Source organism: Oreochromis niloticus, linkage group LG19, assembly GCF_001858045.2.
Source record: "Oreochromis niloticus isolate F11D_XX linkage group LG19, O_niloticus_UMD_NMBU, whole genome shotgun sequence".
NCBI lineage: Eukaryota > Metazoa > Chordata > Actinopteri > Cichliformes > Cichlidae > Oreochromis > Oreochromis niloticus.
Genome location: NC_031983.2, coordinates 18,253,437 through 18,266,108, shown reverse-complemented (window position 1 = coordinate 18,266,108; position 12,672 = coordinate 18,253,437). Strand labels below are relative to the sequence as shown.

Sequence of the window (12,672 nt, the reverse complement as noted above, 5' to 3'; positions counted from 1 at the left end):
ACGCTTGTGCTGGAGAAGTGTTTAATCTTGGACTTTTGTTCTGTCGACCTCTGGGTCGCCCCCCTGACCTGTTTGTTTTGGTCTTGGTCGGTCCATCCTGGAGCCCCACCATCAGGACGGGGTGGGTTGTCTTTGTGTTTTGGGAGGGGTTTTTTTGTAAAAGTTTGGGCGTCTAGAATCAGCCCCTTGAGATGGGAGGGGCTTAGGATTTAGTTGAGGTGCTGGAGGTGCTGGACAGCCTCCCTATTTACTTGGCATCAACTCACTTCTCAGTTCAGAGGCAGTACATATGGTTCTCACTACACTTTATCCATCAGTGATATTCAGGCTGAAGATACTGGAGATTATTACTGTCGGGCTTCACACAATGATTTGTATTTCTATTTTATTCTATTGTATATATTATTCTATTTTTATTCTATTGTATATAGTATTTTATTTTATTTTATTGTATTTTATTGCATTCCAGTGTTTTCTAATTTCTGCTACATAACTTTGCACTTTTGCTGTAACAAAACAAATTTCCCACCTGTGGGACTAATAAAGGCCATCTTATCTTATCTTATTTATAGCTGTAAAAAAAACGGTCTTCAATCTGGCTTAAACACAAGACAAGTGCACCCTCCACCCCTAACCCACAGACTTCTTCTCAATCAAAGAGAAAGATTTAGAAAGTCAAATGATATAATACACAAGCAATTAGCAATATCCCATCAACTCAACTCTAACCCACTGATGAACAGTGAGCCTGCTTTTGAAATAAATTAAACATCACTCATATTTTGTGACTGAAATAAAATGTCTAAACAGTTTGAAGCTCTAAATGTATTTATATTTAGTATGAACTTGTAATGAACCACTGGTATCAGATGCCAGTTCATCTGTGACTCAGTCTCCTGTATTTAAGGCTGCTGCTTTGGGGCAGACGGTCTCTCTGAGCTGTACAGCCAGTAAAGGAGTTGATGATGATTTCAGCTGGTATCTACAGAAACCTGGACAGCCTTCCAAACTGCTGTTTCACAAAATCAGCAGATTTGAATCTGATACTCTGAGTCATTTCAGCAGCAGTGGATCTGAGCCTGAATTCTGACAATCAACTGAGTTCAGGCCCCAGATGGAGGAGATTACTACTGTATGGGAGTGTATTCTGACCCAGCATGCACACACTGATATCAAGTCATGGAAAGTAAAGCACATCTTTTCTTCTTTTCAGTTATTAAGACTATTTAAAATGAAGTGGCACAATTTAGAGTCTGTATCATTTGATATTGTGGTGGCAGATTTCTTTTCTCATGTATTAATCACATATTTTAATCATATCACTTTAGTATAGCAAGATCACTCCTGTTACCAGTATGCATGCATGTGGAATGTTATCATAAGTGGGCCTCAGGTTTTATTGCACCTTCACCGAGGGTTCGTTGTAGACTTGAAGATCTCCAGACATCCTGGTCTTAGGGAGGTGACGACTAAGCAGAAAACAAGGTCATAATTCTCTCTGTCAGGAAGGGGGGTTAAGGATGGGGCTGATGGTATAGCCCCCACTGTGAGATGAGCTAACATGTAAGAGTTTGTGGTATGTTTCGTCTGTCTCTGTGTATAAAGGTGCAAGGGCGACGGCCAGAATTCAGAGATGATCCTAGTGTTCTTGCTGCGATGCTTCTCTGCACATTGCAATGTGTTTATTGAACCATTTCAAAATGCTCACTGGGTGTGTTGCAGGTTAAAATTTCCATAACAATATTTACCTCACAACATCACTGTACATAATGAGGTAATATAAAAATAAAATTATTTTGTAGAGTAAATTGTATTAATCACGTCGTTATAATGAGAAATAAAACATTTGGAATAATTGGGTAGAAGTTGCTGATTTACATATTTGATTATGAGCACACGAACTAAGATACATTCTACACTGACATTTTTGAGCTTTTATTTTCTAGATCTCTTCATGTTTTTAATTTCAAGTGAAACATTTATTTACTGAATCAAACTCAAGTTATTTATTTTTCCGCAAGAGTAAAATTTGGAGATATTATCTTCCTGCTAAAAGAAATAAATACATGACCACAAGCTTCTTTCAGCTATTCCCTTAACTTTAAGAAATCAACACATATTTGATTTGTCCCAGATGTTCAGGCCAGATGCAACCCTGCCATTTTCATCTCCTCCCAGACTTGTTCTTTCATGTGTTAGAAAAACAGGTAATTTATAGTGGATGACACTAAAATTATAGAACAACGATATTTAAAAATAAGACAAAAATACTTAATAATATGGATCACTGCAAGCTTTATTGGCAAAAATATGAATCATTAATATGGCAGTTATTAGGCACACTCACATCCAGCTGCTACACATGTCACTGTGTAAGTTGTTGTTATCAAATAATTTCATCGACAAACTTTCAAACTCATATTGATCAGAGCAGCAGGGATGTATCTCCTGCTTCCCCACACTAAGCTCCTGTCCTGGACTTCAGCAGCCCCTCTAGCCCTCACACCGGTTCTTGCGGAAGGACTTGGCCTGCCGGTGGTCATGATGGTTCACCCTGCAGGAGAACACCTCTGCGTTCATCCAGTTCTCTTGGCTCAGCATCAGGGTGCTGCTGCTGCTGTAGCGACTACTCTTCTCTTCTTCTAAGCTGTTCAGGACCCCCTCTGTCACCTCTGTGCCATCTACTTCCCATCTCACTTCAGCTCCCTGAGGAGAGTAGCCGGCCAGCAGGCAGGCCAGTGTGACTGGGCCTCCAGAGAGCTTCTCAGAGGAGGGTTGAAGTAGAGAGACTGAGGGTCTGACCATGGGGCCAGCTGGAGGGAAGATCACAGACACACAAGGAACAAATTATCCTCTACTGTAGGACAGATAGCTGACACGAGACAGTTATGATACATGACAGAGATTAACAGGCCTGTGGATTAACTGTATTATGATATTGTGATAAAACAGAGCAGAGAAACTAAGAAATTGGAGGATATTAAGCTTTGACAAAGAATAAATAATTAGTGAATGTGCTCCTGTATTTGTTTCCTTGATGATAAAAATGAAATGTGTACAGGAAATGTTAAAGTTTGTCATCTGTTTGCTTCACTTCCTCTTCATCACATCAGACTAATGAACTGTAAAGTCAACCGTTAAAGTGCATCTGTATGAAAACTAATTCATTTAGTAAACAACATAAAATTTTATATCCAACATGGTGTCAAACATTTTAGTGGAATTCCTCATATCATATTTTCAGCAACACCTAAGTATTACACAGTTATGATACATGACAGAGATTAACAGCATTGTGGATTAACTGTGTGCATGATACTGTGATCAGACTGAGGAGAGGAGGTAATAAATAGGAGAACATAACACATTAATTAAATTGTGTTTTTACACTCAATTAAAATCTTTGTAAAGTCCTGCTGACTGTTTGTATAAATAAATAAAATCATAGATTCCTTTTGCTATATTTTCAGTCTCAGATTTTGTGAAAAAAGTAAATGCAAACAAAACCCCTTGCTTAAAGCAGATTAACTCAATATATTATTTCAAATTTTTCTACTATATAAACTTGATATATAAACATGATATACTGTATACTTATATGATAATACTGTATTATACATTTAAAAACTTCTGATAGTTTTCTGAAGTTTTCAATATCAGCCTCTATCACCAAACCCAATCACATCAATGTAAAACACCCAGAATAAAATCTTTTTAAAAAACATTCTGATGACATATTTAAAATAGTAATAATATAATATTTTGTAGTAATGAGGAGATTTAGATACTTACAGTGAATGATGAGTTTGGTTCCTCCACCAAAAGTCCTCCACAGTGATACAAACTCATTAAGTGGCCGTACAAAAACCTCCCACACTCTGATCAAACATCTAACCATTGAAAATGAGCTCTTTTCTCCAGTAAACTTCACAGTTTACAAGGCAACAGCATTTGCTACAAAATACATGTAACTACATACATACATATATATATATATGTATACTGTATATATATAAATATATATATACATAGATATAGATATATATACATTAAACAATTTATGATCATTTTCATCATTTTCCTTCTGCTGGTTGATCCAAGAAAGTAAAATATATACTTACCAACAACTGTGGCATTTTAATCCAGATGTTAAAAAACTGCTCTCATCTTTCCTGGACTATTTTTCTGTATTCTGTTAGAATCATAATTATATCATAATAATTCACTTAGATATCAAAAGTATTCCTTCTCACATTGTTTTGTTGTGTGTCCCTTGTTTCCTTCAGTGTGTTGAGAGCAGAGAAATCATTTCCATAGAGAGGAGGCTTTGCATCATCAGCTGATCCTCCAGAGAACTGAGAAGGTTTATAGTCCTGTGAGTTCAACACTGCAGGACTCACATCTGTCAGTCAACACAGCAGAAAGCACAACCACCATGACTCTCATCACCATCCTCATCTGGACGCTGACCTGCTGCTGTTTTACAGGTTCATTCACTCAGCAACATTTCAAACATGATGTGCTGCTTTTTCTCTCATTGATTTCTGCTGATAAATGAATGATTTGTTTTTGTCTGCAGGATGCAGCGGTCAGGTGACTGTGACTCAACCTCCAGTAGTGACATCTACTCCTGGATCCACTGTCACTCTGACCTGTAGGACCAACCCAGCTATTAACATATTAGTTAATGATGATTATGCTATGTATTGGTATCAACATAAATCTGGACAGACTCCAAAGCTCCTAATAAAATATGCAAAAACACTTCAGTCAGGAACACCAACTCGATTTAGTGGCAGTGGAAGCAGCTCTGACTTCTCTATGACCATCAGTGGAGTTCAGGCTGAAGATGCAGCAGTTTACTACTGTCAGAGTGCACACAGTGGTGGCAGGTTCACACAGTGATTTATAGTCGTACAAAAACCTCCCTCAGTCAGACTGCAGAGACACTGAGCTGTTACAGCAGGAACTGACTGCAGCTGGAAAAAAAGAGACTCTGACACAGACCAGTGAACACAGAGCTGACAGTCACCTCACCAAGCACTAAATACAGATTTACATCTGTATATAAGATATATTTTGGGGAGCATTTTTATTTATTATTTTAGTTTTAGTTTTTCAGATCATTAAGCTTTCACAGGATGCTTTGGCATGTTCCTGCTTTTCTTTCCCACGAGAAAATAGAAAAAAAAGCTGCTTACTTTCATGGAAAAAAATTTGCTTTTTTTTCTAAATAAAGCTCAATGAGAAAAGGATCAACTTACACGTTATATGTACCTGTTCTGTTTCACAACAACAGATGTGTGTTTGCCTATATTTCAAATCAGTTCCATGTCTCTCTCTTATTATGTCTCTGGTGTAATGCAGGACTGAACCTAGCGGTGACCAAGGTTTGCACAAACTGTCCTACAGCAGTCCAACAGAATTCATCAGTGTGAACTGAAACACAGCACTGCAAACTATCAAATATCTCATTGAAAAACTGACTGAAAAATGAAATAAAACATTAATAATATGCTTTGCATTTCTAGTTACTCAAATGACGCTTGCTAAGCAGCCTTTGCCTTAGGAAAAAAAATGTAATCTCATCTTCAAACTACTTCCGTGTCAAATGACACGGAAGTAGTTTGTGTTATATATATATCGATCTGGCTGAAACTCTGAATTTGAAATGAGCTGCAATTTCAAAAAAATGTACTCTGATTACACTCAATTTACTTCTAAAGTGAGAACCTAGATTTAATTACTCATTAATTAAGCTGCTGATTGTGACTGAAACTTTCTTAAAAATGTTATAATGCAACATAAACATTCAGAGTAATTAGGTATTTCTAATTGTCTGGATCTCTTGGTAGTTTTAATTTAAACTGAAGAATTAATTTGCTGAACAAAACTCAAGTTTTACATTTTTCAGTAAGAGTAAGATTTGGAGATACATGAATTAATTTTTCATGTGACAGGCAAGCAGGTTAATTTATAGTACAGTACGCTCGAATATTAGAGCTACTACATTTTAAAATAAGAGAAAAATACTTAATAATATGGATCACTGCAAGTTTTATTGAGAAAAATATGAATTGGCAGGTATTAGGCACACTCACATCCAGCTGCTACACATGTCGCTATCTAAGTTGTTGTTATAATAATAATTTCATGTGCAAACTTTCAAACTCATATTGATCAGAGCAACAGGGATGTATCTCCTGCTTCCCCCACACTAAGCTCCTGTCCTGGACTTCAGCAGCCCCTCTAGCCCTCACACCGGTTCTTGCGGAAGGACTTGGCCTGCCGGTGGTCATGATGGTTCACCCTGCAGGAGAACACCTCTGTGTTCATCCAGTTCTCTTGGCTCAGCATCAGGGTGCTGCTGCTGCTGTAGCGACTACTCTTCTCTTCTTCTAAGCTGTTCAGGACCCCCTCTGTCACCTCTGTGCCATCTACTTCCCATCTCACTTCAGCTCCCTGAGGAGAGTAGCCGGTCAGCAGGCAGGCCAGTGTGACTGGGCCTCCAGAGAGCTTCTCAGAGGAGGGTTGAAGCAGAGAGACTGAGGGTCTGACCATGGGGCCAGCTGGAGGGAAGATCGGAGGCATACAAGGAGTAGATTAACTTCTACTGCAGGACAGATAGCTGACACGAGACAGTTATGATACATGACAGAGATTAACAGGCCTGTGGATTAACTGTATGATGAAGAGAAATTTCTCAGAGAAACTAAGAAATTGGAGGATATTAGGCTTTAACAAAGTATATCTAATTAGTGAATGTGCTGCTGTATTTGTTTTCTTGATGATAAAATTTAAGTGTATTCAGGACACGTTATTGTTTGTCATCTGTTTGTTTCACTTCCTTTTCATCACATCAGACTAATGAACTGTAAACTCAACCATTAAAGTGCATCTGTATGAAAACTAATTCATTTAGTCAACAGCATAAAATGTTATATCCAACATGGTGTCAAACATTTCAGTGAAATTCCTCATATCATATTTTCAGCGACAGACAGCTGAGTATTACACAGTTATGATACATGACAGAGATTAACAGCATTGTGCATCACACTGTGATCAGACTGAGGAGAGGAGGTAATAAATAGGAGAACATAACACTTTAATAAAATTGTGTTTTCACATTCAATTAGAATCTGTGTAAAAGTTACAATAATTTAGAGTAAATGTCTTGTTGTTACAGTTATATTCTTGATGGAAAACAAACAGAGCTTGACTTTGTCATCTGTTTGTTTCACTTCCTTTTTACTACATCAGACTAATAAACTATACACTTAGCGATGAAACCATTAATCTGCAAATAAATAAAAATCTTTAATACAAGAATGTTTTTAATCTGCTCACTGTTTGTATAAATAACTAAAATTCCTTGTGCTATATTTTCAGTCTCAGAATTTGTGGGAAAAAATGTTAATTCACAGATAAATACAAAACTTTAATTAAAATTGATCAACTCAAAACATTATTTACATTTTCAGTACTATATAAACATTCAGTCATGATGCTGTATTATACATTTAAACTCTACCGATACCAAGTTTTCAGTATCAGCCGCTATGACCAAACCCAATCAAATACACACATTATGTAAAACACCCAGAATAAAATCTTGTTTATATACATTCTCAGGACATATTTCAAATAGTAATTGTATAATATTTTGTAGTAATGAGGAGATTTAGATACTTACAGTGAATGATGAGTTTGGTTCCTCCACCAAAAGTCCTCCACAGTGATACAAACTCATTAAGTGGCCGTACAAAAACCTCCCACACTCTGATCAAGCATCCAACCACTGAAAATGATCTTTTTTCTCCCCAGTAAACTTCACAGTTTAGAAAATATTTATCATAAAAGTGCTTGTGTTCAAATGGCTTTTTTTAAAAAAACAATTTAAGGTCGTTTTCATCATTTTTATTGATCTAAAAAGTAAAATATACACTTACCAACCAATCTGCCATTTTAATTCAGATGCTAAAAGTTTTGATGTATTTTCCAGTAATTTGTTAGGATCATAATCATGTTATAATAATTCATTTAGTTCTAAAAAGTATTCCTTATCACATTGTTTTCAGTGTGTTGAGACCAGAGAAATCATTTCCATAGAGAGGAGGCTTTGCAACGTCAGCTGATCCTCCAGAGAACTGAGAAGGTTTATAGCAGAAACCACAACCAACTTGACTCTTCACCATCCTCATAGGTGCTGGATTGGTGTATTAATGTCAGGATTAGTACCGGACACCTATCCTATCCCAACTTATTATGTTCATACTGTTGAATGCACAAGGCATTCAGATTCATATCTGAATATGAATTTTTTTTTTTTTTAATATTTGTGGAATTAATCCAGAAAGATTTCAGTTGAAATAATTTGATTTCATCCAGAGAATATCTAGTTCAAAACCATGCCAATTACCATGATGGCACTTAGGTCCATTACACTTGAAACAGACATGTCATCCTGAGTGTAAAACTAACTAGTTATTGACAGCTATATGAAACAGACTTTAAATAGAAGAACCAATTTAATTCCAAATGAAGACGAGTCCAGAGAATCACCAATTCATATGTGCACACACACACACACACACACACACACACACACACACACACACACACACACACATGCAGGTCAAACCAAGGGTACATAAGTAATCACAGCACATGGAAGATCCCACCAAAAAGTCCCCCAGCTCCCCCCCCCCCCCACACACACACACTTTAGGCCTTCAGCTTCTGAATAAAGAAAACACAAGATACATATATTTTTCCAAAATGTGAAAAACAATCAAATACACCCCTTGGAGTTAACCCTACTGCAGAAATACCCCGATGATCTGCAGCTAATAACAGGGCCAATTAAGAATTGAAAAATCAATCATTCAGAAATCAAACATGCAGACACCAAATAGATTAAATCTTCAGTTTAGAGCAGTTGACCTATTTATTAGTACTGTGAAGATGTTATAGAAACAAACTGCCCCAAATAACTCAATGCATCAAAAGCACATTATTAGGCTTCCATATAACCCATAAATGTCTTGAACACTATTATAAAAAAAAGGCGACTTAAAAACCCAAGTAATGCACAAAGATTAAACATTGCAGGTCACCACTAAATCCAAGTCAACTGTTCTTGGGGACATCATGTTCCTGCTTTTTCAGGCCATGGGGAAAAAAACAAAAGTGATATGATATTGTGAAGACTAACATTTTTTTCCCAACTAAAGCTCAGTGATTGTGAGCAGGTGATAAAAACTGCTGTGCCAACTCTACCTTTTCTGCTTCACATGAACAGATGTGTGTTTACCTCCTTAAATGTGTTTTGCATGATTTTTATGCCTCACTGCTCCTCAGAGTTTAAATTCTTCTGCTACTGAGAGTCTGAACTGTTTGTTCACTCACACTGAAAACTGCATCAGGATGATTTCTCCAATAACTCTGATTATTATGTTTGGTTTTCTGTGTCAGGGTGAGAGATTTTTATTTTTGTTTTATTTTTTAATTCTGTCTGTGCTGTTCATGTTTCTCTGATGTAAAAAGATCAATTTTCTGTTTTTCATTTTTCAAGACTGAAATCACTTTATTTTTCATTTCAGAGTCGTTTGCCAACAATTTTCTGACTCAAACAGATAAAGCCAAGTCTGTCAGTCTTAAAGGGACTGTGACCATCAGCGCCACAGGGAGTTCAGATATTGGTGCTGATCTCAGTTGGTACCTTCTGAAACCTGGACAGCCTCCCAAACTTCTTATATATGATGCATCAACTCGCTTCTCAGGAACTCCGTCTCGTTTCAGTGGCAGTAGATCTGGTTCTCAATACACTTTATCCATTAGTGATATTCAAGCTGAAGATGCTGGAGATTATTACTGTGTGGGCCTCCATAGTGATGGCACATTCACACAGTAGTTTATAGTTGTACAAAAACCTCCTTCAGTCTGGCTGAAGGCTGCAGCTGCAGAGTGTTGGAGAATATCTGGTTCACTAAACACAACATGAATCATCAACCACAAACACAATATATCTAAACAAAATTACACCGCTTTGTAGCTTTAACTCAATTTTATATATTTGCTACAGCCTCTAAATGTTTGGCTTAAAGGAACCCAGCATTTAAAACTGCTGCCATTTAATAGCCTTTTAATAACTGTAACATAGTTATTCACAAAGGACAGACTGTAACAGAAAGATGACCATGAACCAACCGTGCAGTGGGCCATCGGATTCAGTCTACTCCCATTAACAAGTTCTAGAAAACTAGACTAATAGGTGTAGGATCTCTAAGTCGATCAGCGACAGCAGAAAAGTTTTTACAGAAGCCCACAATGCCCAAAAACCAATGCAGCTCACGCCTGGATGAGGGCTGGATACGGCACACATTTTAACATTGGATACCCTTCCTGACGCACCCTTCCTTATTCAGGGATTTGTGCTACACAGTCTTGAGCTACACTGTGGTACAACTATAAATCATACAGCCAATATATTAAACCACATTAAACCGACCACAAATTGTTGTCAATACTTTACAGGTGTGTTTTCTCATGCACAAAGTTTTAGCTTCATTTCAAATATTAAAACTCACATTGATCAGCACATTAACTGTGTAATGATACTGTGGTCAGAGAGATTGAAGTGAGAAATTAGAGTATACTGTGATAATTTACACCAAATGTGTTGTTACATTTACTTCTGTGATGAAAACAAAATGTGTACAGGAAAAGTTAAGTTTTCCCATCTGTTTGTTTCACTTTCTTTTTGCTACTTAAGACAGACGAACTGTAAATTCCTTTAAAGTGCATCTGTTTGAAAATTCATTTTTTCAGTCTAACAGCCTGAATGTCAAAGATTTCAGTTAGAATCCTCAGATAGATTCAGTGTCAGAGAGCTAAACCCTAGACAGCTATAATATATATAACCGTGTGAATGACACTATGAGGAGGTCATAAATAGGATAAAGAACATAAAACTTAAAAAAAAATCTAAAAATTGTATTTCCACATTTACAGTCAATTTAAACTTTAAATCTGTGTGTCAGCTGGATGCGGTCTGTGACTTTACCAACCTCCACTATGGATACTGGCTGCTACATAGGGAGTGGGATAGCAGGAGTAAGTACAGTAAAGTAAAATTTTATTTGTATAGCACCTTTCAAGACAAAAATCACAAATTGCTTCACAGAAAAACTAAAACAGAAAAACAGAAATATACCTCTTCTTCTCCTTCTTCTTAGCCTCAGGGTGCTGCTGCTGCTGTAGAAGATGTGTGTTTGTCTCCATAAATGTGTTTTGCATTCCTATGCCTCACTGCTCCTCAGAGTTTAAATTCTGAGAGTCACTGAGAGTCTGAACTGTTCATTCACTCAAACTGAAAACTGCATCATGATGATGTTTCCAATAACTGTGGTTGTCATATTCAGTTTTCTGAGTCAAGGTGAGAGACTTTGTTGTTTTTTTGTCCAAGTTACTCTGACTGTAACTGGTATATTTTATGTTGCTCTGTTGTCTTTATTTCAGAGTCATTTGCCAACAATTTTCTGACTCAGCCTGATAAAGCCAAGTCTGTCACTCTGGGAAGGACTGTGACCATCAGTGCCACAGGGGGTACAAATATTGATAATGATCTAAGCTGGTACCTTCTGAAACCTGGACAGCCTCCCAAACCTCTTATATACTGGGCATCAACTCGCTTCTCACGGACTCCGTCTCGTTTCATCGGCAGTAGATCTGGTTCTCAGTACACTTTATCCATCAGTGATATTCAGGCGGACGATGCTGGAGATTATTACTGTCTGGGCTTCCATGATGATGGCACGTTCACACATTGAATTATAGCTGTACAAAGACCCCCTTCATTCTGACCGATAGATGCAGGTCCAGAGTGTTGGACTGCAATGAGAATGACTGGTCCATTAACCACAACACAAGCGTCCCCCCACCTGTACAACACATACAGTACATAAACACACTAGTGACAACAAAGGTCAAATGTTCTGGATAAATAAACCAATCAGAAAATGTTTGAAATTATAATTTCTAAATTTACTGGATGATACTTTAAGTTTGAATTTCAAAAAACGAATTACATTAAAAACACAATTGCTGGGACTGTTCACAAAACATCAATAGAAAATACTTTTTAAAAATGAATATTGATCTCAGACCCTTTGCACAATGTAGTTGAAGTCAGAGTTAGAGAATCGATCAATCTATTTGATGCTGTTCATGATTATTCAGATGGAGGTACAAGCAGAAATCTAGACAGGCTGCAAAGCTCTGCATAAAATATGCACACGAAAACCCCTTTCCAGTTTTAATTTTCTTCACCACTATGTAATGCCACCTGTATTATGAGTTGATCATTTTAACAGTATTATATCTTCACCAATTATTTTGGGAAAATTTTTCTATTCAGGGCTGCTCCTAATTGTGGCTAGTGGCATTATTGTGTACACAGTTCTATCAAATCCAAAATCCAAAACACTTTAATAATATTGACTTGAATACTGAGAGGAAGGAAAATAAAAAACAACATAATCAGTTCATTTCAATGTTAAAACATTAATATTGATGGCAAGAGAAGAATGGTGTACATGCTTGGTATGCCCAGGTATATACTGAGGGTGTGCTGTCTGGCAGAGACCTCAGTCAGTAAGATCTTTGACT

General features: G+C 37.0%; 3 gene segments (V, D, J or C); 1 reads left to right on the top strand and 2 right to left on the bottom strand.

The window, feature by feature from the left end:
* Positions 1-2,275: 2,275 nt before the first annotated feature.
* LOC109195880 (Ig kappa chain C region, B allele-like) lies at positions 2,276-3,913 on the bottom strand. The segment is given in 2 exon segments: positions 2,276-2,813; positions 3,793-3,913. Coding segments are annotated over 2 exon segments (426 nt in total).
* A 2,127-nt stretch (positions 3,914-6,040) lies between these two features.
* On the bottom strand, positions 6,041-7,883 carry LOC106098056 (Ig kappa chain C region, B allele-like; the record flags this gene model as incomplete). The annotated part of the segment is given in 2 exon segments: positions 6,041-6,569; positions 7,697-7,883. Coding segments are annotated over 2 exon segments (507 nt in total), but the record flags the coding sequence as incomplete, so codon positions are not given.
* A 3,417-nt stretch (positions 7,884-11,300) lies between these two features.
* LOC109195810 (Ig kappa chain V region 3381-like) lies at positions 11,301-11,834 on the top strand. The segment is given in 2 exon segments: positions 11,301-11,440; positions 11,524-11,834. Coding segments are annotated over 2 exon segments (363 nt in total).
* The last annotated feature ends 838 nt before the right edge of the window (positions 11,835-12,672 follow it).